At 56.9% G+C, this 27,249-nt stretch overlaps 2 protein-coding genes across 5 annotated transcripts in view; one reads left to right on the top strand and one right to left on the bottom strand.

The window, feature by feature from the left end:
• LOC136334611 (mitochondrial import inner membrane translocase subunit TIM16) overlaps nt 1-27,249 on the bottom strand; it is an 83,425-nt gene that overhangs the window by 29,952 nt on the left and 26,224 nt on the right. For all 4 annotated transcript variants that reach the window (XM_066275062.1, XM_066275061.1, XM_066275059.1 and 1 more), the window contains exons 8-9: nt 18,160-18,246; nt 17,620-17,702 (exon numbers count right to left, since the gene is read on the bottom strand). In XM_066275062.1, coding sequence (XP_066131159.1) covers nt 17,620-17,702; nt 18,160-18,246 — 170 coding nt within the window. The remainder of the gene's footprint in view (nt 1-17,619; nt 17,703-18,159; nt 18,247-27,249) is intronic.
• On the top strand, nt 1,933-13,329 carry VASN (vasorin). The gene is made up of 2 exons (XM_066275058.1): nt 1,933-2,060; nt 10,260-13,329. The coding sequence occupies exon 2, from the start codon at nt 10,270-10,272 to the stop codon at nt 12,271-12,273; it is 2,004 nt and encodes a 667-aa protein (XP_066131155.1). The 5' UTR covers nt 1,933-2,060; nt 10,260-10,269; the 3' UTR covers nt 12,274-13,329.

The raw sequence follows: 27,249 nt of genomic DNA, 5'->3' as shown, positions 1-27,249 counted from the left end.
CTTGGTCAGAGGGGGCAGCTACCACTTGGCTCCAGCTGAGAGTTCCTATTCAAGGCAAGCTGGGAAATCCCATTTTAATGTGAAACCACCAGATTTTTTTTTTTAATTTTTATTTTTTTACAGAGACAGAGAGGGAGTCAGAGGGATAGACAGGGACAGACAGACAGGAATGGAGACAGATGAGAAGCATCAATCATTAGTTTTTCATTGTATGTTGCTACTTCTTAGTTGTTCATTGATTGCTTTCTCATATGTGCCTTGACTGCGGGCCTTCAGCAGACTGAGTAACCCCTTGCTGGAGCCAGCGACCCTGGGTCCAAGCTGGTGAGCTTTTTGCTCAAGCCAGATGAGCCCACGCTCAAGTTAGCGACCTTGGGGTCTCGAACCTGGGTCCTTCCACATCCCAGTCCAACACTCTAACCACTGCGCCACCACCTGGTCAGGCTAACCACCAGATTTTTAATGTTTGCAATGGCGTCAAAGTTTTAAAAAGTCCCATATAGGCCGAATGAAACACACCCAAGGGCCAGCTTTGGTCCAGGGACAGTTTCACAAATTATGTTACATATCCACAAATACCAAGATAAGCAAAGGGTCCAGGTGTGGGGTCCAGACCTCTGCCTACCCTGGAAAGGAGCAAAGGAGCCCTATGGGGGAGAGGTCCTAAGGAGACTAGAGGCTGAGAGGGGAAGTCTGGGAGGAGTGTTGCAGTTGGACCCTGCTTAGCTCAGTAGCAACTGGACATGGAGTCTGTTCCGCCTCCTGGAGATGGTCATGTCCTCCAAAGACTACTCCCCAACCCCCACTGGTATAGCCCAGCCTTATGGGACAAGTCCCTCAAGCCCCCTGGGACTCAAGTTGGCTCAGGCAAAGACCTTGGCTGCAGGTTGCGCTAGAAGAGGAGGTGGGTGTCCTGGGGCCCTCTGGAACTCAGGAGCTGAGCTGGGTCCCAAAGCTCTGTGGCATGCCTCTGACCACAAACATGGAGGGGGAGGAGGGCAGAGCCTTTTCCTGGAATCATCCAAGGCAGGGGATTTTTCAGGACTTGGCCAGCCCCTGGCACTGGTCCCTCCTGCCCCATCAAGGGCCACTATCAGCTAGCTGCACCCAGGCTCCACCCACAGACGGTGAGGCCCAACTTCCCACCCTATCACAGTCCCTTACTCCTACATGCACACTGTTTGGGAGCTGCCTGTAACTGTGGGGCTTTGGTCAGAGAATCCCTTCCTCTTCCTGTGTCTCAATCCCTTCATCTAAGACACGGGAAAGGTGGTGTTGGGATGCTCACAGCTCTTAAAGTTTTCATGGTAAAAGAACCCCGGAACTCAGATCTGGTGTTAGAGTTTGCATCTAGGAGGCCCTCAGAAGGGCTCTGCAGAACCTGCCTAGGGGTTTCTGAAATTGGTATTAGCTACCAACAATGGCATATTGAGAGATTTCACCTTAAAAAAAAAAATCCAGATTTTCAGTTTCTCTTGAAAAACCCAAAGCTCTGACAGCCTGAGGCAGGTCATAGAGCTTGAGTCCTCACACCAGGCTCCACTCCCTTTCTCCCCTGCCTTTCCAGGTCTGCTTCTCGAGTTCATGTCAGCGGTCTGTTGTGTCACAGGCATCGGATTTGGGGCGCTTCGCATTCAAACTAGCTTGCTTTCTACACGAAAAACGGACCATAAAGCAAACAAGTGGTAGACCTGCCTGGATCGTAGGACTCCTGACTCTGGACAGGGCGGGGCGGGGTCTCTCCCACTCGCCAGGTTGGGAGGCAGCAGAGTAAGGACTAGGACTAACAGCCAAAAACCCCCTTCAGTGGAGAAGGGAGGCGGGTCCCCCTTGGTTTCGCTCCGCCCCGACCAATGGGGAGTGACTCCGCCCCCCCCACAGCGGTCCCTCCCCTGTCTTAAATGCGCGACCCGCCTCCCGCAAGCTGACTCCGCAGACCGAGCCCGCGGCGGGGGCAAGCGGACGCGGCTGCCTCAGGACGCAGTGAACCCTCTGGTCCGGCCGGCGGGGAAGAACTGAGGCCGCGGCTCGCCCCGCCCGGCTCCCGCCGCCACTGTCCGGTGAGTGTCTGAGGGGCTGGGGGGCTGCGGACGGGAACCGGAGCACCCCAGAGGCAGATTATGCACATGCGCCAATATAGCGCGCAGACCCCCCGCTGCGTGCACACTCACTCAAGGGCGGGCATGGGCCCTCAGCCCCCCACCATCATCACCTGGGCCAACCGAGTGCGGACAGTCCCATGGCCGGGTGCACACGCGGGTGTATATGGCTCACCGGTTGACCGGCGGGGCTGCAGCAGACAAAATAAACACCCCCTCCCTCGCTTCCTCCTCCCACGACTGGGCCCTTGGCATGGCCAGTTTTATGAATCAAACCCCTTTGAGGAATGGCCACGCCATAGTCTTGGGTTACTTTTACCTACTAAAGTGGGGCAATCTGGTTCTGGGCCTGAAGCCCCGGGTGCCTGTAGGCATATCGGCTGGCCAGGGTCCTTAGGGCCCTTGTCACTCAGGTCTGGGGGCACAGGCATGCAGCCCTGGGGAGGTGTAAGTGGGTGGCTGGCAAGTACCAATGCACCATCTTACCTCTCACCCCTCGGTCTCCACATCACTGCAGACCTTGGCTGTCCTAGGGGAGCCAGGCATTAATCGTGCTTCATCTCTGCCTCTGCCAGAGAAGGGGCTTTGCTTGGGCTATGAACCCAATGGCCTGGAGCCAGCCTAGTCCTTTGTGTCCCAGGGTTGGCAGTGCTGGGGCCTGAGGGCTGCTGAGGTCCCCCTGTGGTCACTGGCAGATCAGCTGACTGGTGCCAACTATTCCTTAACTGTTACCCCACCAGGGTAGCTGACCACATCTGCCCCTGGGGCCTAGAGGTGGAGTCTGCAAGGTGGGAAGGGAGAAGAGACCCTGACAGTTCCAGTGTCCCCTGCTTGTCTTTCGCACTAAGAGCAGGTGAGGCTCTGGAGACAGGCACCAGAGCCTACTGCTCCTCTCCCCAGCCACAAGCATCTGGGGCCAGGGGACTGGACTGAATCTCAAAGGTCCCTTCCCACTAGGCTGGACTTTTGGGTATTGGGGGCATAAAGGAGTGGCTGGGCAGGTACCCTCCAAGTAGGTTCCATTGGAGTTGGTCCAGCAGGCAGTGAAGTCCAGTTAGAGCCCAGCTGTTGACAAGGCCCAACAGCATTAAGGCAAGTGGGTGGGGGGATGGGAGAGTAGTCCCCTGAGTTTGCTGTCTTCTCCCAAGGGAATCAGGCCCCAGAGCTTCTGTAAACAGAATGTCAGAAGCAGGAAGAGGGCTCTGGTAATGAGCAGCCCAGCTGGATTCCCTCCAGACCATTATTTGGCTTCTCCTGGACCTGGGCAGGGACAACGAGCATACTCGTGCCAGGCTGGGAGCCTGGGCATGGCCTACCTCTACCTCCCTGGCCTCATGCAGCTGCAGAATGAAACAGCTACCCTGAGACCTGTGGGTTCAAAGAGTCAGATGGGATCAGTGGGGGTCCGTATTCCAGGGCATTTACTGAAATGGCACCACTCCTGAGAATTTGGAAATAGGGGCAGGGTTCAACATAAGACCCTTAGACACTGACCAGACCTCTCCTTTCCCCAGGAAGGCCCTTCTGGCAGGCAGCCCCAAGGCCAGGGAGATTATCTGGGCAGGAGATGGGACCACAGTTTCTGGCTCCCATTCCTGACACGCCCACTATAGTCTCGAGGGACCTGGGACAAGTACCAGGTAAAGAGCATTGAATCCTCACCTGACCAGGCAGGCGATGGCATAGTGGATAGAGCATCAGACTGGGATGCGAAGGACCCAGATTCAAACCCTGAGGTTGCCGGCTTGAGCGCAGGCTCATCTGCTTTGAGCGCAGGGTCGCTGGCTTGAGTAAGAGGTCACTCACTCTGCTGTAGACCCCTGGTCAAGGCACATATGAGAAAGCAATCAATGAACGAAGGTGCCACAACGAAGAATTGATGCTTCTCATCTCTTTCCCTTCCTGTCTGTCCCTCTCTCTGACTCTCTGTCAAAAAAAAAAAAAAAAAAGCATTGAGTCCTCATCTAGGCAGCTCCTGGGGACAGAAAATTGGGGTCCCAGTTGGGCCCAGGAGGCACATTCCATCTCAGTGCACTAGCCAGCCAGTATGCCCTGGTGGCAGAGAAGGCTGCGTGAACCTCTGCCCATAGAAACATCCCTGACCATTGGCAAACCCTGAGCTCATGGAAGGGCAGCAATGCTACCTAAATGGGTTAGTGACTCCTTCTGGAGCTCCCCTCTGCTCTCCTTAGAGTCCCCCTCCCTGGGCTGGGGAGCCCAAGGCTCTGTACTGCCAAGAAAACCAGCTCCCCTCACTGCTGTGGAATTTGTGAGAGTTCTTAGAGAAGGGGGAGGGTGTGTGTGTGTGTGTGTGTGTGAGAGAGAGAGAGAGAGAGACAGAGAACACGGCCCACTGGGCGTGTTTCTGGCGTGGGCGTGTGTCTGTGTGCGCGTGACTGGAGCAGGGCTATGTTTGGGGGCGGGCAGGGGTGCTGCGGTGTCTGCATGCACCACCGGCGGGCGGGCTCAGCCTTCTCCCTTTTATCGGTTTCCACATTCCAGAGTCAGCCGGATTGCTTTCCCTTAGCTAGCTGGGCCGCCTGGCCAGCCGGGCCTGCAGGCCTCCCCCGCTTTTCCTCATTCCAGCTTCCCTGGGTATGAAGAGGCTGGAGCAGGCTCCCTTGGACCACCTTGGGTTTAGGGGGTGGGGGCAGGCGAGGAGCCAGTTCTTTTCCAAGGTTGAGAAGTCTCCTCCAGGGAAATGCAATAAGGCTCTGACATTCCTCTGAGGCTGCCTGAGAGATTTAATTAAAGCGGGAGGAGAGAGCTGGCTTGCACTGAGAAGGGGCTGGGCTGGGGTGGTCACTGGGGCCTGGATAGGCAGCAGTGGTAAGTAAGGAGGGCAGGGTGGTGGCTCCCTATATAAATCCCACCTGCACGCTGATCAGCTCATAGATCCCAGAAAGGGACACTTCTGCCACAGGGTGACCTAGATTCTGCCACTTCCTTCTCAGACCCTGTCTAGGCCCCACACAGCTTGAGCCCAGCTGGCTTGGAGGTGGTGGCCTGACTTCGTAAGGCCTTCCTCTGGCAAATTTAGGGTTAATTGCAGGGTTAGGACCTTACTTGATGGGTACCTGGCCCTGGGTGTGGACAGGGCAGTATGAGGAGGCCCTGTGTCTGAGCCCAGCCCTGGTGGCATCACACTTGCGTGTGCTGGCAGTGGCATCTTGACTGGCCCATTTCTGGTTGGGCCGCAGCCACTGAATAGCTCCTGGGGCAGCAGGTGTCCTCTCCCAACAGAGGCAGCTCTCCTGACAGAGACACATCCACCACCCCGAGGGCCCATGTGAGCCACAGATTGGCCTTAGTCACTGATCTTCCTGCCCTGGGCTGACAGGTCTGGTTGCTCCCCAGTCACCCACAGTGCCATAGAAGGTCCCCACCAGGGGCGTGGCAGGTTCCTGCTCTTCTCCCAGTGCCAGCAGCTGGCCACACCTGCTCAGGGATCTTCCCCTGACTAGGAGAAACAAGCTTCTGTCCAGACTGTCCCTTCTGCAGTCTCTCCCAGGGTCTGAGCCCCGGGTGGAGGGGAGACTTAGCCAAGGAGTGTCTCCAAAACACAGCCCTGCCAGGCCTCACCCCAGACATTTTTATTTCGTTAGCCTTGGGATGGGGTCCAGGCACCAGGACTTTTCAGAGCTGCCAGGGTGATTCTGATGAGAAGCTGGGGTTGAGGAGCCCCTGGGGTTCCAGGTGGGAGATGGGAACCCAGAAAGGGAAGGGAACTGGATGAGGTCACAAACTGAGTGTCAGGGTCTTACCTATAGAATGAGCAGAGCCAGTCGGAGTGGTAAAGGAGAGATGCCAAGACTGGTGGGGACCTCCAGTATAATCACAGGGCCAGGCTCTGCCCCCCCCCCCCCACCTGGAGAGAGGGCAATCTCTGAGGAACCTACAGCTCTGCCCTCTTGACCCTTTCCATGAGGGCCCAGAAGGGAGACCTCAACCTCTACCCTGCTGGGCCAAGGGCTGCTTTGTCCAGGGATGGGGAGATGGGTGGACCCAACCTGGGCCCTGAGCCTCCTCAGACACGTCAGCAGAACTGGAGCCAGCTGTCCTGGCCGCCGGCACAGTCCCGCCTGCCTGGGGGGTTGGCAGACTCCTGGGCTGGGCTGCTGCCAGGCCTGGCCGGCAGCAGCCCAGCCCAGGCGGGCCAGTACTGGAAGCCAGAGGCCCAGGGCCTCAGGGTCAGCTCTGTAGTACTCGACCCTGCACCCTGGCCCGTCTTTCCCCAGGAGCAGTGAGATGCTTCAACCTCAGATCTGATGCCCAGGTTCCACCCACTTGCCAGCCCCTGCCTTACCCAGGGCCTTTGTGTGAGTGGGTACCTCCATGTATCCTACTCTTGGGAGTAGGTAGGGCACTCTGGGTCCCCCTGAGCACTGAGATGATGAATGTCCTTACTCATAGAGCCCTCCCTCTGCTCTCCTCACACTCTGAGGTCAATATGCTGAAGGGGGCTGGCCAAAGGACAGCTCACCCCTTATCCCCTCTAAAACTCAAGGCGCTCCCCCGTCAGGCTGCTCTCCCACGCCCACACGCAAGGGTGGAGGCTGCGGGCAGCCGCTGCACAGAGGCCGCAGCCTCGTCTCAGGGGGCCTCCTATCTGGGCTGAAAGGAGCACAAAGCACCTCTCACACCGTGGCACTGTCCCCACGCATGCAGAAGGCAAGGCTCAGGTCTTATGGATTAACACCCTTAGGAATGAATGCAGACAGACCACTCAGAATGTCTTCCAGATACAGACTAAGAGCCCTGAAAACCATGTACTATGACCAGTTCCCTAGCGGGAGCCGAGGTGAAAACCCACAGAGCCAGGGTGCAAACCCCAGCAGTCGGCCTGCAGCACTATCCCAGCACTATTCCTTGGACTTCACCAAGGCCAGCGACAGAGCCCAGGCCTCTGAGCCTGCCACCCCACTCCTACCCCCCACCAAGCCATGGCAGGGCCAAGCCAGGGTGAGGCTGTGTTGAACCCAGGTGGAAGATGGATGCCCTGAACCCTCTTGCCCTCTCCTCTACCCTCCGAATGCCAGGGCTGCCTCCCGAAACTGCCAACACCCTTTGCAGAGGGAAAGGTCCCACCTCCCTGCCTCTGGTCAGCAGATCAGATATCAAAGCCCAGGCTTCTGGTCCTTCAGGGCTGCTGAAATTGTAACTGGCTGGTGAAGGGCAGCTGTGACCCAACCCCCCCACGAGATGCCCTCACCCCCAATGCACACACACATACCAGCATGCACCCAGACTAGCAGAATTGCTTCCAGAACTTGTTAAAGAACTTCCCCATTTGAAAACAAACAATACTGGGTGCTCAGAACAACTCTGGAGCGTGAGGGAGGGCTACTAAGAAACCGAGGCCCATGGGTGGGAAGGGACTTGGGAAGCTATTTAGGAGCAGAACTTGGGCCCAAGTTGAGGCCAAGGTCTCCTACCCTCTGATGCCTATATTTCCTGCCCGCCCATGGCCCTCTGGGTCCTCTCTGGGGTGCTGTCTGATCTGCTCTTGGTGCCAGGCACCTTTTGGCAGAGCCCCTGGAATCATCGGTCCCCATTGCTGTTTTCCAAAGCCCCAGTGCCAACTCCTTGCTTGGGTGGTGGACCGGGGCCCAGGCCAAGGCACTCACCACCGCCCCCTACGGAGTGGGAAACAGGGTCACTGCTGCCTGTTGGGGTCTCCTGGATGCACTCTTCCTGGTGCAGCCTCCACTCCCAGCCACTCAGCCACATTGCCGCTCCGGGTCCAGACAGACCCATAGCAGTCGCTACTTTTCTCCCCTGTGATGACTTCACTGATTAAAGGGAGCAAAGCCCAGAGCCCATGCTGGTCCCCCTCCTCAATGCAGAACAGGGAGCACCCCCAGCAGTGACCCAGTCTTGGGAGGTGCCTACTCTGAAATGTCCTGCGGCACAGTTGGAGAAACTTCGGTGCTGAGAGGAACTGATGATGTCTACACCTTACAGCTCGGACACTCCTGGCCCAAGGTTGCCTGATTGGAGCTTGAGCTCACAACTGTGACCTTATACAAGTCCTATGGGAAGCCAACGTCACAGGGGTGGTCAAGCTGGCCACGCGTAGGGTCCCCTCCCACCCCAAGTCTGGCTGATCCCTTCCTGACCCCAGCCTGTTCCACCAGGAGAGCTGATTCAGTGGGAGGTGGCTCACCCCCCACATGGACATGGGGGTGGGGGATGTTCATAGCCCACATCTGGAGGCCAGGCTGAACCCGTTCACTTCTGAGTCAGTGAGGGTGGAGTAAGTCCTCACAGGGAAGGAGGTTGGGTAGGGTGCAAGAGCCCCCCTGAGATGGCAATGGCAGGTCCAGGGGTGCATGAGGCAGCCAGGACCCTAGAGAGCAGGGAAGGGAGCACTGGCTAGGGCTCAAGGAAGGCCTCCCTGGCTAGCCTCTGAAGGGCGTTCGTGTTAACTAGTGACAGAGGCCAATGGCCCCACTTCCCAGGCAGAGGGGACCCTGCAAGTGGTCGAGACATAGGTGGGCCCAAACAGGGTGACAGGCCTTTACCTAGAACTGGTCTGAGACCACAGTGTCCTCCCCACATGCCCCTCCTCCACTTCATATTCCAGGAGTCTCCTTTCCTGGAGGAGAGGCACCCAATGGATGGCGGCAGGGCAGAAGGCATCCTGGGTGGGGGGCCATGTTACCTGCCTTAGACTGACAGCTGGCTGGCGTGGGGGAAGGGGAGGCTGAGCTTCAGCACAAAAGGCCCTTGTGTGAACAGAGGTGCCTGGAAGGGAGGGGTGCTGGCCTCTCTGAGCTGGGCCCAGAGTAGAGGGACTGCTGCTGGGGCTGGTCCCTGGGTTTCCCCCCGGAGCCTGAATGAAGGGGGCCCATGCTGTGGCCCCATCCTGTCTCGGTCAGGTCAAGCTACAAACCGGAGCCTGGAGTAGCTAGGGGAGCCACGACCCCCTCAGCAGGACTGGGCCCCGCGCAGGCAGCGGGCCCAGCCACACCTGGACCTGCTTAAGGACCTGGGCTCTGGCTCAGATTTCACAGCAGTGTAATGGCAGCAAGTCATTGCACCTCCAGGAGCCCCCCTTTTTCTGTCATCTGGGAGTGGTGAGAATAGTTTCCACCTGGAATGGCTGGCGGGGGCACTACAAGAGGTGGCTGTGAACGCTCAGAGGCGCTGGCACGTGGGTAGGGCTGCAGCTCTGCTTCAGTGCCCGGCCCATAGTGGAGCCCAAGAAATGGGACATGAAGGAATCTGGGGGGGTGTTTCCAGACCTGGCACTGCCTCTGGGGCCACCATGCCACCAGTGTCCCCCAACTCAGGGAGGCTTGGAGCCCCTCACATCTAGTTCTATCACTGTGCCTGTGTGGGGATATGAAGACCGGGGTTCCCTCCCTACACCCCCCCCCCAAGGGTCACCTGCCAATTGCTCCAGCTCCTCTGCTCTCTTTCCTAGGAACTATCCCACTGGCCACATCCTGACCAGCCCACAGCTCCCGTCCTGGGCAGGTCTGACTTCACAAGTGGAAAAACACCGATCCCATAGTTTCCATGTGAAGTCTTCCTGCTGCGGTCTCCTCACTTGGAGGATGTAGAGCGTGGCGGCAGGGGCTGGTGGCCTGGGGCAGCCAGCTTCTCCACTTACGCACTGGGCTGACTGCCCACCAATCCCTCCGAGAAGCTTTGGGGAAGGGCTGTTGCTCCCGGAGCCACCATTTTTCCTGCTTCCCTGTCCACCTCAGCAGAGATCTGGGGGTGGCGGGGTGGGGGGAGGGCACAGAACCTGATCCTTTTTGTCCACGTGTTCTCTCTGAGCCACAGAGGGGTGGGAGGGCTGGGATTAAGGTAAAGGTATTATTGTTCGTGGTCATTGAGTATTTGGGGGCTGGGCCCCATTCTGGTTGCATCAACCCACTAAACCCTGGTGACAGTGCAGGAAGTATCAACTGATAGCATAGTGAGGTCATGTGATTGTTCAAAGTCATATAGTGAGGAAGTGATGGGGCTGGGACAAGAATTGGGCCCAAGCACTAGAGACCTGACTCATAACTTCATAACTCCTTTGTGCTGTTGGATTTGGGGGCAGGGAATGGTGAGAAGGGCTCGGAATTCCCTTCTTGGTCCTTCCTGGAATGGCTGTTTACTGGGCCCCTGACTCAGATTCTCCTCTTTCCTCTCTGTCTCCAGGGACCAAAAGATGCGCTCCAGGGTCCTTCTGCCCCTGCTGCTGCTGCTGCTGGCCTCAGGGCCTGGGGTGTGGGGCTGCCCATCTGGCTGCCAGTGCAACCAGCCACAGACAGTGTTCTGCACTGCCCGCCAGGGGACAACGGTGCCTCGAGACGTGCCGCCCGACACAGCAGGCCTGTACGTCTTCAGCAACGGCATCATAACGCTCGACACAGACACCTTTGCCAGTCTGCCAGGTCTGCAGCTCCTGGACCTGTCACAGAATCACATCACTAGCCTGCCCAGTGGGGTCTTCCGGCCACTTGCCAACCTCAGTAACCTAGACCTCACCGCCAACAGGCTGCGTGAGATCACCAATGAGACCTTCCGGGGCCTGCGGCGCCTGGAGCGCCTCTACTTGGGCAAGAACCGCATCCACCACATCCAGCCTGGCGCCTTCGACGCCCTTGACCACCTCCTGGAGCTCAAGCTGCAGGACAACGAGCTGCGAGCACTGCCCCCACTGCGCCTACCAAGCCTGCTGCTGCTGGACCTCAGCCACAACAGCCTCCTGGCCCTGGAGCCCGGCACCCTGGACACTGCCAACGTGGAGGCGCTGAGGCTGGCTGGCCTGGGGCTGCAGCAACTGGACGAGGGGCTCTTAGGTCGCCTGCGCAACCTCCACGACCTGGACGTGTCAGACAACCAGCTGGACCGTGTGCCGCCTGCCATCCGGGGCCTACAGGGACTGACGCGCCTGCGACTGGCCGGCAACACCCGCATTGCCCAGCTGCGGCCTGAGGACCTGGCTGGCCTCACAGCTCTGCAGGAGCTGGACCTGAGCAACCTGAGCCTGCAGGCCCTGCCACACGAGCTTTCAGGCCTCTTCCCCCGCCTACGGCTCCTGGCAGCTGCCCGCAACCCTTTCAACTGCGTGTGCCCTCTGAGCTGGTTCAGCCCTTGGGTACGGGAGAACCGCGTGGCACTGGCCAGCCCAGAGGAGACGCGTTGCCACTTCCCGCCCAAGAACGCTGGTCAGATGCTCCTGGACCTCGACTATGCTGACTTTGGCTGCCCGGCCACCACGACCACAGCTACAGTGCCCACCACGAGGTCTTCTGCATGGGAACCCACACCCTTGTCTTCCAGCCCAGCCCCCACCTGGCGAAACCCCACGGAGCCTGCTGCCAAAGCCCCTAGCCTGCTCCCTGCTACCCCACCCACCGTGGGACCTGATCCCCAGCCCCAGGACTGCCCGGCATCCATCTGCCTCAACGGGGGCACCTGCCACCTCGGGGCTCAGGGCCACCTAGCCTGCCTGTGCCCTGAGGGCCTCACTGGCCTGTACTGTGAAAGCCTGGTGAGGCTGGGCCCACGGCCCACTCCCACAGCAGCTACACTGCGGCCCCCCGGGCCCCTGCCGCTCAGCATCGAACCGGTGAGCCCCACCTCCCTGAGGGTAGGGCTGCAGCGCTACCTGCAGGGAAGCGCCGTGCAGCTCCGCCTCACCTACCGCAACCTGTCAGGCCCTGACAAGCGGCCGGTGACGCTCCGGCTGCCTGCCTCACTGGCTGAGTACACGGTCACCCAGCTCCAGCCCAATGCCACCTATTCCATCTGTGTCAGGCCCCTGGGGGCTGGGCGGGTGCCTGAAGGTGAGGAGGCCTGTGGGGAGGCCCGCACCCCCCCAGCTGTCCGCTCCAATCATGCCCCAGTCACGCAGGCCCGCGAGAGCAACCTGCCGCTTCTCATCGCGCCGGCCCTGGCTGCCGTGCTCCTGGCTGTGCTAGCCGCCGTGGGGACGGCCTACTTCGTGCGGCGGGGTAGGGCCGCAGCAGCTGCAGCTCAGGGCAAAGGGCAGGTGGGGCCTGGGCCCCTAGAGCTGGAGGGGGTGAAGGCCCCCTTAGAGCCAGGCCCCAAGGCAACAGAGGGTGGTGGGGAAGCCCCACCTGGTGGGCCTGAGTGTGAAGTGCCACTCATGGGCTACCCAGGGCCTGGGCTCCAAGGGCCCCTTCCTACTAAGCCCTACATCTAAGCTGGGAGTAATGGACCACTGGGCTGGGCTCTCAGCCCTGCTGGAACTGGCCAGCGCCCTCTTGCTGCCAGGCCAAGAAGTTCTCAGATCCATGTGATGAGGAAGACGTGACAGGGCAGGGGCTGTGTGAGTGCAGCAAGTCCCTGTCCCCCTCTTGACCTTGCTCTCCTCATCTAAGATGCTAGGACCTAGGTGAAGACCTCTAAGGACCGCCTCCAGAGCCCACGTGCCTCTGAGGATGGTGTCTGCTCCATCCTGTGCAAAGTGCAGCCTCTGGGTTGTAGGGCAGGGCGGGCAGGCTCTGCCGTGTGCTGGTTACACGGGCCTAGGGCTGCCAGGCCCCCAACCCAAGGAGACTCGGGCCAGTGAAGGAAGCCCCCAGAAAGGGAGCAGAGGGAGAGTGGGTAAGGATGGGTGTGTATGTAACCCAGTCTTGGCTCCAGGGAGCGAAGCAACAAAAGAAACTGGAAAGAAAAGACACTTTAGGAACAAGTTTTGCTTTGTTTTTTTAAAATATATTTATAAGAGATCTTTTCCCATTTATTCTGGGAAAATGTTTTTCAAACTCAGAGACAAGGACTTTGGTTTTTGTAAGACAAATGATGATATGAAGGCTTTTTATAAGAAAAATAAAAGATAAAATGAAATGAGTGTTTTTCTGGCATGGCCCTAGGGCTCCTGGTCTGGGTAGAGGGAAGATGGGGGTACAGACAGCCCTCTCTGTGGGGAACTTGGGTCAGGACCCCTCTTTCTAGCAGATGTCAGACTCTGGCCAGCATCCCCTGGGCTTGGGAGGACTCCTGTTGAGAGCCATGGGGGGAAAGGCAGCCTCACCACGAATCCTGCCCTGGGCTGTGCCTACACCTTCCCTGCACTCCCTTTGCCCCTCGGCACAGGCTCCTGTTCCGGCTGCAGAGAATGGCCTTAGTCAAGGGCATCACAGATCATGAATGGCAGCTGCCCTCTGGTGGGTAGGGAGGCTGCAAGAAACTGTTAGGAGTGAGTGGTCCAGGAACAGGATAAGATTTGAGTGTGGCCTGTGGAGCCCTGGTGGCCCTGTGATGTCCCTTTACTCTCCAGTTGGGATGTGCCTGGTTTTCCAAAACCCCAGAAGTGGGAATATTTTCAAGGAAGACCAGAGGCAGGAGCAGGGCCAGGGCCAGAGATAGTGCTGGGACCTTGGGGACAGTGATGTAGATACAGAGCATCTTTTCCTAATACCCTTCAGATGGTAGGGGAGGTGGCCCCAGAGAAGCTGGAACAAGCCACCCTGAGGCCCCATGCCTGTGTCCATCTGTGGGTCACAGCCCCTGGCCCCTAGCCTCACCCTGGCAGGGAGGAGGCAGCCCAGTCAGGCCTGGGGAACAGGCCCTGTGGCTTGGGGCGTTGATGTCAGCACCGAGTCACGCCCAGCCACGCGAGGCTCTGGATTCAATTAGTGGCTGCTGAGGGTTCTGGCATGAGAAGGGAGGAGGCAAGCAGGGGGCTGGGGCAGAGGGTGGTGGCAGTGTGCCTGGGTGGGGCCCCATCTTCCCGAGGCAGCAGCGGCAGCCCAGGTGGATTTCCTGTGGGTCTGGGTCTCATTACTGGAGTGGCTATGCTGCGTCTGCCCTCCCACCTTGGGTAGGCCAGTCAATGGGGCTATTGTGGGCCCATGAGCTGCTGCTGAATAAATGTTTTCCCTGCAAAGCCAGACCTGGCCTCATGGGCCAGCAGGCGGTGGGTGGGACATAAAGAAAGGAGGCTGGCATGAGCCCTAGAAAAGGCACTTGGAGCCCTGGCCGGTTGGTTCAGTGGATAGAGCATCGGCCTGGCAGCAGAGATCCCGGGTTCGATCCCCAGTCAGGGCACACATGAAAAGCAACCATCTGTGTCTCTTCCCTCTTCTCCTAGACAGGCTGGGAGAGGTGAGATAGCAGCTTGCTCACAGCAGAGGGGCAGGGGACAGGGCCCAACACTCAACCCCCACTCCCTGGCCCAGGAGGGCATTGCAAACCATGGTGGCTTATGTTTCCAAAAGGGGGGTTGGGCCATTGTGAGCAAAATCTCAGATGGGGAGGGAGTGCCCAATCTTCAAGGAACATGCTGGGTATGGGACCTGTGGACAAAAAAGGGGCCACATCCCAAACCTGACAAACTCAGGGAGCCCTGCATGGCGAGCCTTACAGACCCAGAAACCAAAAGTGATCACAGGATGATCTGAAATGAAAACTTTCTAACTAAAAGCAGGTCTTGACAGGTAAGTCACTTCTTGCCTTTTGCATCCAAAATAACGTACCTTCAGAATGTCAAGAGTAATCTCCTTCCCCAGACCCGCAGGGCAGACCCATGGCAGCAGAGCGGCACACACCCCCTTGCTGTTATCTTATTCCCTGACTGCCATCTCTACGTGCTATAAATGTTAACTGTTAACTCTCGACCCACCAACGTAGCGGAAGTATGGCTCTCTGTTTTACTCTTTAGATAATCTTAGAGATTTCCCCCTTTGCTTTTTCCTGCCTTCCTAACCTACCACCAGTTAATTTCACAAACCCCTTACGACTTCTTTGATTGTAATGTATAAAATAAGCTGCAAAACTGCCGCTCTCTAGAGCATATTCTCAATCTGATGAGATTTTGCATTCTAGCAATTATTGTCAGTTTGGCTCCAATAAACTCACAAAAATTTTCTACAGATGCCTGACCTGTGGTGGCGCAGTGGATAAAGCATCGACCCGGAATGCTGAGGTCACCGGTTCAAAACCCTGGGCTTGCCCAGTTAAGGCACATACAAAAAGCAACTACTATGAGTTGATGTTTCCCTCTCCTTCCTGCCTTTTCTCTCTCTAAAATCAGTAATAAAATATCTCTACCTGCCCGAGGCCCAGGAAGCTGACCATTCACCTAGCGCAGAAGAATGAACCTGAGACCAGTGGTGTCTGTATCTCCTGGACGGAACACAAGCTGCTCCTCCAGCACTGGGCCCTACGAGACCACCCCCACCTCCACCCTACACCGAACCCGTGGCCTGGTACCCAGGAGAGCAGGGCAGCCATCTGTGGACCTGCCACCTGAGTCTGGCTTTGGCTTTGCAGATAGGACCCAGATGTCCTGCTCTTCCCGCCATGACACATCTCCTCTTAGTGAGGTACACTCCACATATGACATGGATGACAAAAGGAAGGCATAGGTGGAGGCTGAGACAGAGGTCCCTGGGAAGGTGGGGCCCTGGGTTCTCCCTGGAAGAGGCCTGGGACGGCTGTGTGCCTGACTCTGGGCCCCTCTGGCTTTCACAAGAACACAGTGTTCTGCCTAAACTGAGATGGAAAATATGCGAACAGAGAAGAAATCGAGGGGGTGCAGTGAAGGCCCATGGTCGTGCCCACCCCACACTTTTCACCTTTAGTCTAATTTACTCAGCAGCTCCCATATCTCAGGGAGCCAGTGTAGGGACCCACCACCTCTCAGGCCAGCCTGGAGGCTGGCATGTATCCCTGGTGCCCACCACCACTGTAGAGGACTGGAGTCCCTACTACTCTGCCAAGGGTGTGGGCCTGGTGTCGAGGCAGGGGCTGGGCCTGGGGGATGGAGTGGGAAGAACACTGGCCTAGAGGGCCCATCTGGGAGTGATTTGAGAAATTCCAGGCCTCACTGGCCCTACAAGGCTATTCTTAACTGCTATAATTACAGGGTCAGCCTTGGCCAGTGGCACTGTGCAGTCTGGGCATCGGTTAACTCCTCCAGGGGCCATGATGGGGCACAGTGGGTGGGGGGGCTGCTCATCCAGGGGAGGGGGACCCATTGCAGGCATGGTGGGGAGCCTGAAAGGCAGGAACTGGTGAGTGGGGAACTTCTGATGGCTAGTGCTGGTCCCTTGCCCAGGTTCAGTCACTTCCCTCCCTCTGCTGAGGAGCCCTGCAGGGAAGGGGCTGTCTGGCCTGCAGAGGCACAGGGACAAGATACCAACACAGCATCTGGGCCAGGAGTGGGAGATACTAGACGTGGACCCAGGTGGCCCTGGAGCTCCAACTCCTCCAGCCCAGGGGGGTTCCTAGTGACTCCCCTGAATCCCCAGGGCCCAGAGCAGGCCGAAGCCTCACAACCAACTGTAATTCTGAGGAAGGCACTGGCGCTCGAGCAGCCTTATGTTCCTCATTTGTGAAACAGACCTTGCCAGCTCCCCACCCTCTCCCTGGACTGTGAGAGAGGATGGGAGCGGAGGGTCCTACCAACCTTTTACCCCTTCCTAGGCACTCAGCCAGGGGACACCCTAGTAGTTCTTACGGCGTTTAGTTTTCCCTGCCCCCAGACACAGCCCTTGATGCTCTTAGAACTTGGACAGGTCATAGCACCCTCTGTGACTCAGTTTCCCCAGTTGTAAAATAGAAGAAGCAGCTAAAGGGATATCCAAGGACCAAGGCCCTTTTGTTTACTCTGACCTTTGCATGCCCCTGCCTGGTGGTGGTGGTAGGAGTCCCAGCAAGCCCCTCCAAGAGTAATAGCTAAGTAGGGATAAGGCTTTGGAACAGGGGCCAGGTCCCTGCCTCCTTCTGTCCCAGCCAGAACTCTTTCCTCAGCTGGGACATGAGGTCCCAGTGGACTGAATGGACAAGTCACTCCTCAGCACTATGAGCCACAGTGATTCTGGGCCATCTCTGCCCAGAGCCCCAAGGGCACCACCGCAAATCTTCCCACTCACTTCTGGGGAGGAAGGATGAAGTGCATTTGCACTCCGTGCTGCCTCCGTACCCCCCACAAGGACAAGCAGGGACAGGCATCTGGCCAGGGCTGAGAGGGTCTCACAGAGTCCACTAAGTTCAAGGCCTGCCTCCCTCTGCTACTTACACTTCCAAACCTGCCAGCCCATCTGTCCCTACATCACCCCACGCCCTCCCTAAGTCCACCTTGCTATAATAGCCTCAGATCTCCTTGGCCCTCAGCCCCACCAGAACACCCACAGCAAAATCAAGTGCATGCTCTTGCTGGCCACCCATGCATCTGCCGGGTCACAGTCCCCTCCCCAAACACTAAAATACACCAACCTGAGTCTCCAGGCCAGGACCAACGGGCTGCCTATTCCGAGCGGCCTCACCACCACTGCAGGTGACGCTCCAGGCCCCCAGGCAGGGCCAGGTCTGCCAGCACAGGCACCTGGCTGCTCCAGTGACGAGCCACCTCCCTGATGGTCTGAGCTGGGGAGAGCCCTCTCACTGGACTGAGCCCCTGTCCTCTGCAGATGGCCCTGCCACCACACGCACATCAGGGGCCTTAGCAGGGGTACCTCTCCACAGACCTGTAAGCCAGACACCGTCTGGGCCCCTGCCCCAGCCTAGCCCCAGCCCATCCCAGCATGCCAGCCGCTCCTACCCAGGTGAAGTGTCCAAGGTGAGAGAGGTGAGGGCGCTGGAGAAGTGCCGGGTGTCCCACAGCTTCACTTCGTGTTCACGCATCTACGGGGAGGGGCAGAGAGGTCAGGGGGCTCAGAGGGCCGTCTATCAGCCCCTGGGGCTCCCTGGGAACCTAGTGCCCAAGGACACAGCCTGGCAAAGTGGCACTTGCCCCAGTACAGAGCCTGGAAGGCAGTGGGAGGAGGGGGATTATGCCAGGAAGAGAGATTTTGGGTTTTCATATCCTGCCCCTTTAAGAACCCTTAGGTGACAAGGGACAAGGGGCGTTTCCCTCCATGGACTCTGGTCCCTGGGGGTGCAGCCACGGTTCCCAGGGTCAGGCTTAGCTATTGAGAATGGAATCTGCCAGTTTTCAGCCACAGTTGGTCTCCCGGGGCTCTGAGACCAGGCTGCACTCAGGGCCGTATATGGACAGGCCTGGAGCGAGCCTCCAGTCCTAGCTTGCCAGTGGGCCTCACCTCTGCTCTCTAGGTCCCTGTTCACCTTCAAGGAGCCCTACCTGGTTGAATCCGGTGGACACAAGGTGCTCCTGGGTGCCTGTCCACGCCAGCCGGCTATCCTTGCTGTTCTCGTGGGCTTGTGTGCTCTGCAGGGGGCAGGAGAGAGCGCTGAGCCACTGCAGGCCCACTGGCCAGTCACACAGAAAGCAGCAGGGGCCAGGTCAGGGCCCCGGGGGCTGACTGCGGACGGAGGGGCCTCATGCCACTACAGGATGGACCTGGGCTAAAGGCAGTGCTGCACCTGGAGGGCAGACCCGGCTACCCAGTGTGGGCTCAGTCTCCTCCTTGTTAGGGACTGTCAGGCTATCTTGCTCACTACCAGGCCCTTTGCAATAGCATGTCACTACCCTGGCAGGTGTCCTAGAGGCAGCACTCAGCTGCTGGCCACCATTTCCAGGCTCTGGGGACCTGAGTGCCCTTTCAGAATTTCATTTTTCTCGCTTGTGCATAGGGCTCATGTTGCCCCAGCCACCTACTTCCCAGGACTGTTGAGAGGATCAACTGAGACTATATGTGAGAGGAATGGGCCCGCTGCAAAGCACTGTGCAAATCAAGGGATTACTAGAATTACTTCTGCCTCCTGATGCTGCCAGGGGGCTGGGGAGAGGGCCTGGTGCCAAGCTCTGGGCAATGTCCCGGAGAGGGCAGAGCACTGCCCCTCTCCGCCCTCCTGTGGTGCTGGAGCTGCCTGCCAGCTGGAAGGCTTCCTGGGACCCAGGGAGGAGAGGCAAGTTCATACCACAGGCGACCCTGTCCCCTGGGCCCAGGCAGGGGGGAGTCACGGCAGCCAGAGGAAATGCAAACAGCTCCCTCCCAGTCACCCTGGCCTCTAGAGCCTGAGACAAAAGACCCTGTTACCAAAAATAGCTCACCCCAAACTGTGGCCAGCTTCCTCTAAGCTTCCCACGATCTCCTTGGGAATGAATGAGGGAGGGAGGCAGCCTGTGATGAGCTGGCCCAGCGCCCCCTCCCCAGCCCACAGAGGCAGACCCCAGCGTGGGAGACCATCGGAAACAGCTCAGTGTCGTTCAAGGGGCTTTTCTCACTGCTTACTTCCCACCCAGCCACAGCCTGCACAGGAAGTCAGGGCCAGAGCCTGAGAACCAGGAACCTACACTCCTCTCTCCATATACAAGGGTCAGGGTGAAGGTCAGCTCCACTCCTAACACCCCATAGTAGGTCAGAAGTGTCACATGGGCTCTCACCCTCTCATCAGTGTGCAAATACCCCCAGTGTAAACAGCAAACCGGATGCCTCACAATGCATCTGTGCACCATTTATTCATCTATCCTCTCAAGGAAGCCTCCCAAGGGCCAGGCACTGTGCTAGGAGCTGGTTGTGGGGTCAAACAGATCTCAGACAGAGGGTCATATACTTGGGTGAAGGAGAGCTGCTCATTCATTTTCTCAATACAAGAATCTGAGCTGCACATTATGCTAGGTGTTGGACACAGTGAACAAAAAAGGTCTCCAAACTCATAGAACAGGCAAGTCAGGAGGCAGATGTGAACCAAAGAGAAACAACGGTATCACCACATGTCATTACTAATGCCATGAAAGGGTCAAGTGGAGGTTAAGAGAGCAAGCTTTGGGCTCAGACTACCTGGGTAAAAGCCTGTCCTGCCACTGAGGGCCTCGTCCCAGGATGAGCTACTCAATGACTTTGTGCCTCAGTTCCTTTCTCTGTAAAAAGAGCTCCACAGTGGGACCTACACTGGATGGCAGTTTCAAGGGTGTTAACAGTAGTGAACGGTGCTCAGGGTTCATCTGCATTTTTAAAGCATAACAGAGTAGAGTATAACTGAGAAGTAGATGTAAGGTAGCATCTGAGTTAAGACGTGAAGGATAGCAGGTGTGGGCCAAGCCAGCAGTGCAGAGGCCTGGGAGAGCACAGGGCCCAGTGCAGAGGCTGAGTGGGGCCAGGGAGAGGGCGCAACACCCAGCCTGCAGGGCCTCCAGGCAGCGACAGAGCGGTTCTTCATTCAGAGGCACAAGTTGGGGTTGGAATATACCTGGGCCCATATCTCCCACCTCCCTATTTTATACATGGAGAAACTAAAGGCCCAGAGAAAGAAAGCCATTTTCCCCAAGTCACCCAGCAAGAGAGCTGTTGGCTATTTGAGACTCCTGCCCACTGTGGGCTGAGCCCACAGTTACTGTTCTCTATCTATGCAAAAGGAACCTGAGGCGAGGGCAGGCAAGGAAATGGAGCCACAGCTGGAAAGCAGCAGAGCCTGGGCCACAAAACGTCCAGGGTCCTGGCTGTGCCTTGGCCACCTCAGGTTTCCAACAAACATCTCTGCGTGAGCTCACACTGAGAACCAGGCCCCTGTGCTCAGGCAGTTGCAGTGAGGGTGGGTGTGGACTAGCGAGTCCTACTTGCCCTGCGGCTTTCCACTTCCATCGTCTGGTCTCTGAACCAAGAAGTGAAGACAAGGTAAGAACAGAGGCTGAACCCACTGTGCCCACTCCAGGTAAACTCAGCTCAGCCTTCCTAGGGGCCACAGGAAGCCCCACGAACAGGAAAGGGATAGCCACGGAATCCCTCCCCTCTCCTCAATCTCCAGATTACTGGAGTGACTTTCATTTTCAGAAATGGCAAATTCTTTTTCGCTGACCTCAGTGGGACTCAGGGAGGAGGAGCCCTCTTTAAAGATCCCCAGATTCTTCCTCTCCTGGGGCAGCAGGAAGGCTGCATCTGGGACCCAGGCATCCTGCTAACCCAAGTCCCAGCCCCTGGAGGAACCGCTGCTGGTTCCAGGGCCACACACAGGCAGCACTCCAGGCCCACTGCCCTCACGCCTCCCAAACCTGCAGGCCAGGCCTTGGGGGTTTCCCTCTCACAGGGACAGGCAGCAGGGTGTCCTGCTTGTGGAGAAGCCCCTGTCCCCATGTCTCCCCCACACCTGGCTCTGTAAGAGAACAGGAGAGGCTGAGACCAGGCAATACCTGCCCAGTACAGGGGCACCAGGAGCAGACGCATACCTGGCATTCCAGCTCCAGTGCAGCCAAATCCCCTCTCTGTTGCCATGGCAACACTTCCTGTGTGGGGCAGGGCAGCTGGAGGAGCTGACTTGGGTTCCCAACTAGAGCAAGAGGACCTCCTGCAGTGGTAAGAAACCCACCCACCCCATCCACCCACGCCCCTCCTTGGCTAGGCTCAGCGCTGGTGTCCAGATGCCTGACACCCCGGCAGGCCTGTCCATCAAACAGGAGTGGTCAGAAGGGACAGGTCCACCTGCACACACCAGAGGTCAGAGGGCTTGTCCCAGACCCCCTCCTGCCCCTCACAGGGTACTCACTACCTGGACACCCCTCAGCTGTGGGCAGATACTTCCGTAGCACACCCCTAGTTTCAGGGCCTCGGACAACCCCACCTGGGTGCTGGTACAGGGAAGGGGCACCAGAGTGGCCCAGCTCCTACACCAAACCTGCCTCTGCTACTCAGCTGTGTGACGGGGAAGAAGCGGTCCGAGGGCAGACTGTATAGGCCAGTCATGGGGGCGGAAGGAGCTCCTGCGTGCCAAGGGCCTTGGACATAGTAAATGATCATAAATACCAACTAAAAACAAAGTAGGGGTGCGAACAGGAGGAAGCTGCCCAACTATCCCCTGCTCCAAGCTCAGGTTGCCTGAGACAAGGTCCAAAAAAGGAGCAAAGGGAGCAGAGGGAGGCCCCCTCGGGCCTCTCCACCCAACCTCAGGCAACAGGGACAGCCACTGGAGCAGGGGGGCAGAGGCTGGACCAGGGCAACATTTCCTTCCTTGCCACCCCCCAAACAATGCTCCCCTCTGGTGGGAAGGAGGATCTCAGGAGAAGGTGCTCCCAAAAGGCCTATCACTGGAGCTGGCCCCTCAGCTCACACCAGCCCTGGCCGCCAGCAGTAGTTTTCCTAATAGAAGCCAGGTGTGGGCCAGATGCCCCGGGCGGAAGTGGGGGGCAGGGCCACGCACAGGCAGCATTCCAGGCCCACTGCCCCCACACCAGCACAGGCACTGACCCAGCAGCACGGAGTGGGTGGAGCAACCCACGCTCTTCCCAGGTCTCCTGGACCAGAAGCCTCTTTTGGGGGGGGACTCCCTCCAAAACCAGATCATCTCTCTCCCTCTTCTAGGAATTTGGAGCCCCTTGGACCACAGCCATTGCATCTCTACCTCAGCCCCATTTCTGTCCCTCCTTGCTGGAGGACATGAGGAGGCAATGAGGAAGAGGAGGAGATAAAGAGGAGGAGGAGGAGGGGGGGAGGAGGAGGAGGAGGATGAGGAGGAGGAAGGTGAGGAAGAGGAGGAGGGGAGGAGGAGGAGGAGGAAGGTGAGGAAGAAGAAGAGGGGAGGAGGAAGAGGGGATGAGGAAGAGGAGGAAGGGAGAGGAGGGTGAGAAGGAAGAAGAGGAGGAGGAAGGTGAGGAAGAGGAGGAGGGTAAGGAAGAGGAGATGAGGAGGAAGAGGAAGAGGGTGAGGAGGAGGAAAGTGAGGAAGAGGAGGAGGGTGAGGAAGAGGAGAAGGTGAGGAAGAGGAGGAGGGTGAGGAAGAGGAGATGAGGAGGAAGAAGAGGAAGAGGGTGAGGAAGAGGAAGAGGGTAAGAAGGAGGAGGAAGATGAAGGTGAGGAAGAGGAGGAGGGTGAGGAGGAGGAAAGGGTGAGAAGGAGGAGGAAGATGAAGGTGAGGAAGAGGAGGGTGAGGAAGAGGAGGGTGAGGAGGAGGAGGGGATGAGGAGGAAGAGGAAGAGGAGGGAGGGAGAGGAAGGTGAAGAGTATGAGGAGGGGAGATGAGGAGGAAGAGGGAAAGGATGAAAACGTTCAGGCCAGGAGAAGCTTGCAATGCCCAGTGGGGCAGGAATGGGGGTGCTCTGTCTGCACTATGCCAAGTCCCTGGGCAAGAGAGGGCACCCTGAGAAAGCTGGAGCAACAGAGCCTCAGTCTTCCTCCTTCCTGAACCTGGGCCCCTTTTCCAGGCAAAGGCTTGAAGATCAGCCACACAAAGATCCAGTGGAGCTCACTGCTTACCCCACACTGCCTGAGGCTCAGGCTCAGCTACCCCCAGCTGCCACAGGCACACAGCCTGGCGGGGGAAGCACTAAACACACTGCTGGCCAGCTGGGTTCACCTGTCAGGAGGGAGCCTTCTTCTGGTCTTCAGCCAGCCTTGGACTATCTTCGGCAAAAAGGTACAACTACAGGAGGGGAGTGCAGGGGAGGGGGTGGAGCAACAAGGCCCCAGCTACTGCTGGTGGATTGATTATCCTTGACCTCAGGTAGGGAAAAAGGGGTCTAGAAATAGAGACCAGAGTATTTATGATGGGACTGGGGCTTTGCTGGGGAGCTCCTCTCCTGACCTGGCAACAGGACCTGAACTTCATCTTTCTTAGGGAAAAGGCTCATCAGCTTTTAGAAAAATCTTTTTTAAAATGTAAATCTGGGCCCTGGCCGGTTGGCTCAGTGGTACAGCGTTGGCCTGGCGTGCAGGAGTCCCAGGTTCGATTCCCAGCCAGGGCACACAGGAGAAGTGCCCATCTGCTTCTCCACCCCTCCCCCTCTCCTTCCTCTCTGTCTCTCTCTTCCCCTCTCACAGCCGAGGCTCCATTGGAGCAAAGATGACCCGGGCGCTGGGGATGGCTCTGTGGCCTCTGCCTCAGGCGCTAGAATGGCTCTGGATGCAACAGAGCGATGCCCCAGAGGGGCAGAACATTGCCCCCTGGTGGGCATGCCGGGTGGATTCCGGTCGGGTGTATGCAGGAGTCTGTCTGACTGCCTCCGTTTCCAGCTTCGGGGAAAAAAAAGAAAGAAAGAAAGAAAGAAAGAAAAACAAAGCTAAAAAAAAAAAAAATGTAAATCTGGCCTGACCTGTGGTGTTGCAGTGGATAAAGCATCAACTTAGAATGCTGGGGTTGCTGGTTCAAAACCCCAGGCTTGCCTGGTCAAGGCACATATAGGATGCTTCCTCCTCCTCCTCCCTACTTTCGCTCTCTCTCTCTCTCTCAAATCAATAAATAAAACCTTAAAAAGAAAACATAAATCCAGCAAGACCTGTGGTGGCGCAGTGGATAAAGCACTGACCGAGAATGCTGAGGTCACCAGTTCAAAACCCTGGGCTTGCCCAGTCATGGCACATATGAGAGTTGATGCTTCCCACTCCTCACCACCTCCATTCTTTCTTTCTCTTTCTCTCAATCTCTTACCTCTCTAAAATCAATAAACAAAACCTTAAAAAATGAAAGTACAGTAAATCTGCTTGCCTGAACAGTGGTGGCACAGTGGATAGAGCATCAATCTGGGACTAAGGACCCAGGTTCAAAAATCCAAGGTCGCTGGCTTGAGCATGGGATCATCCGGCTTGAGCACAGGCTCACTAGCTTAAACACGGGGTTGCTGGCTTGAAGCTCAAGGTTGCTGGCTTGAACAAAGGGTCACGGGCTCAGCCTGAGCCCTCCTAGCCCTCTTACCCAACTCTCAAGTCATAATGAGAAGCAACCAATGAACAACTAAAGTGACACAACTATGAGTTGATATTTCTCATCTCTCTCCCTTCCTGATCCTTTATTAAAAAAAAGGTAAATCTGCTATCCATTTCTTTCTTTCTTTTTTTATTTTTTCTGAAGCTGGAAACGGGGAGAGACAGACAGACTCTCACATGCGACCGACCGGGATCCACCCGGCACGCCCACCAGGGGGCTACGCTCTGCCCACCAGGGGGCGATGCTCTGCCCCTCCGGGGCGTCGCTCTGCCGAGACCAGAGCCACTCTAGCACCTGGGGCAGAGGCCAAGGAGCCATCCCCAGCGCCCGGGCCATCTTTGCTCCAATGGAGCCTCGGCTGCGGGAGGGGAAGAGAGAGACAGAGAGGAAGGAGGGGGTGGGGGTGGAGAAGCAAATGGGTGCTTCTCCTATGTGCCCTGGCCGGGAATCGAACCCAGGTTCCCCGCACGCCAGGCCGACGCTCTACCGCTGAGCCAACCGGCCAGGGCCAGCTATCCATTTCTTAAAAAATATTCTTAAAAATGTAAATCTGGCCCTGACCAATTGGCTCAGTGGTAGAGCCACTGACCCAATGTGTATAAATCCTGGGTTCGATTCCCAGTCAGGGAACACAGTAGAGGTGACCATCTGCTTCCTCTCTCTTCCCCCTTCCCCTCCCACAGCCATGGCTTTACTGATTCAAGCACATCTGCCCCAGGCTCTGAGGATGGCTCTGTGGAGCCTCCACCTCAGGCTTTGCTAAAGATAGCTCAGTTGCAAGTGGCCCCACACAGGCAGAGCATCGGCCCCAGATGGGGATTGCCAGGTGGATCACAGTCAGAGCGCATGCAGGGGTCTGTCTCTGTATCTCCCTTACTCTCATTAAAAAAGAAAAGAAAAAAAAGTAAATCCAGCCCTAGCTGGGTAGTTCAGTAGTTAGAACATAGTCCCGCCCTGGCCGGTTGGCTCAGCGATAGAGCGTCGGCCTAGCATGCAGAGGACCCGGGTTCGATTCCTGGCCAGGGCACATAGGAGAAGCGCCCATTTGCTTCTCCACCCCTCCGCCGCGCCTTCCTCTCTGTCTCTCTCTTCCCCTCCCGCAGCCAAGGCTCCATTGGAGCAAAGATGGCCCGAGCGCTGGGGATGGCTCCTTGGCCTCTGCCCCAGGCGCTAGAGTGGCTCTGGTCGCAACATGGCGACGCCCAGAATGGGCAGAGCGTCGCCCCATGGTGGGCGTGCCGGGTTGATCCCGGTCGGGCGCATGCGGGAGTCTGACTGTCTCTCCCTGTTTCTAGCTTCAGAAAAATGCAAAAAAAAAAAAAAACAAAAAAAACAACATAGTCCCAATATGACAGGGTTGTGGGTTTGATCCCTGGTCAGGGCACATACAGAGATCAACCAATGAATGCATACATAAGTGTAACAACAAATAGATGTTTTCCTCCCTCCCTTTCTTTCCCTTTCCCTCTTTCTAAATCAATAAATCAATTAAAAAAAACACTTTTAAATGTATATAAATCTGCTTGTTCCTGCTCAAAACTCTCTAATGGGCCCAGACTAAGTAGCTCAGTTGGTTAGAGTGTCGTCCTGAAAGACTGAAGTTACAGGTTTGATCCCCAATCAGAGCACATATAAGAATCAACCAATGACGGCATGAATAAGTGGAACAAGTTGATGTTTCTCTCTCTTTCTTGCTCTCTCTAAAAATTAGTAAGTAAAAAATTAAATAAAAAAACCTTTTCGCCTGACCAGGTGGTGGTGTACTGGATAGAACATGGGCCTGAGACACCAAGAACCCAAGTTCGAAACTCTGAAGTCACAGGCTTGAATGTGGGTTCACCAGCTTGAGAGCAGGGGTCAATGGCTTGAGCACGGGATCATAGACATGACCCCATGGTCACAGGCTTGAAGGCCAAGGTTGCTGGCTTAAGCAAGGGGTCACTGGCTCGGCTGGAGCCCCCGGTCAAAGCACATGTGAGAAAGCAATCAGTGAACAACTAAGGTGCTAGAACTATGAGTTGATGATGCATCTTATCCTGTTTGTCCCTCTCTTTCTCTCTTGCTAAAAATAAATAAATAAAAATAAAAAATAAATAAAAAAAGAAACTTCTCGCCTGACCAGGCAGTGGCACAGCGGATAGAGCATGGGACTGGGATGCAGAAGACCCAGGTTCGAGACCCCGAGGTCGCCAGCTTGAGTGCGGGCTCATTTGGTTTGAGCAAAGCTCACCAGCTTGGATCCAAGGTCGCTGGCTCGAGCAAGGGGTTACTCGGTCTGCTGAAGGCCTACGGTCAAGGCACATATGAGAAAGCAATCAATGAGCAACTAAAGTGCCGCAACGAAACACTGATGATTGATGCTTCTCATCTCACTCTGTTCCTGTCTGTCCCTGTCTATCCCTCTCTCTGATTCTTTCTCTGTCAAAAAAAAAAAAAAAGAAAGAAAGAAAGAAAAAAACCTTCTCCAATGGCTTCCCACAGCACAGGTGACCGGCCCTTCACCATAGGTCCTGCCTCTCCTTTGTGGTCCTCACTCCTAGAAAAAGCTCACCCCACCTCTGGCTGGCTGTGTGTGTCCTCTTTTTACCCAAGCCATTTCCTCAGAGAAGCACTAAGCTGTCCCAGCAAGAGAAGCCCCT

Source organism: Saccopteryx bilineata, chromosome 4, assembly GCF_036850765.1.
Source record: "Saccopteryx bilineata isolate mSacBil1 chromosome 4, mSacBil1_pri_phased_curated, whole genome shotgun sequence".
Classification (NCBI taxonomy): Eukaryota; Metazoa; Chordata; class Mammalia; order Chiroptera; family Emballonuridae; genus Saccopteryx; species Saccopteryx bilineata.
Note: the sequence above shows the minus strand (reverse complement) of the source record. Positions and strands in the feature narration are given on the sequence as shown.

Bases quoted from the DNA above. Each gene is read 5' to 3' on its own strand.
- VASN (XM_066275058.1), top strand. From the start codon at position 10,270: ATGCGCTCCAGGGTCCTTCTGCCCCTGCTGCTGCTGCTGCTGGCCTCA.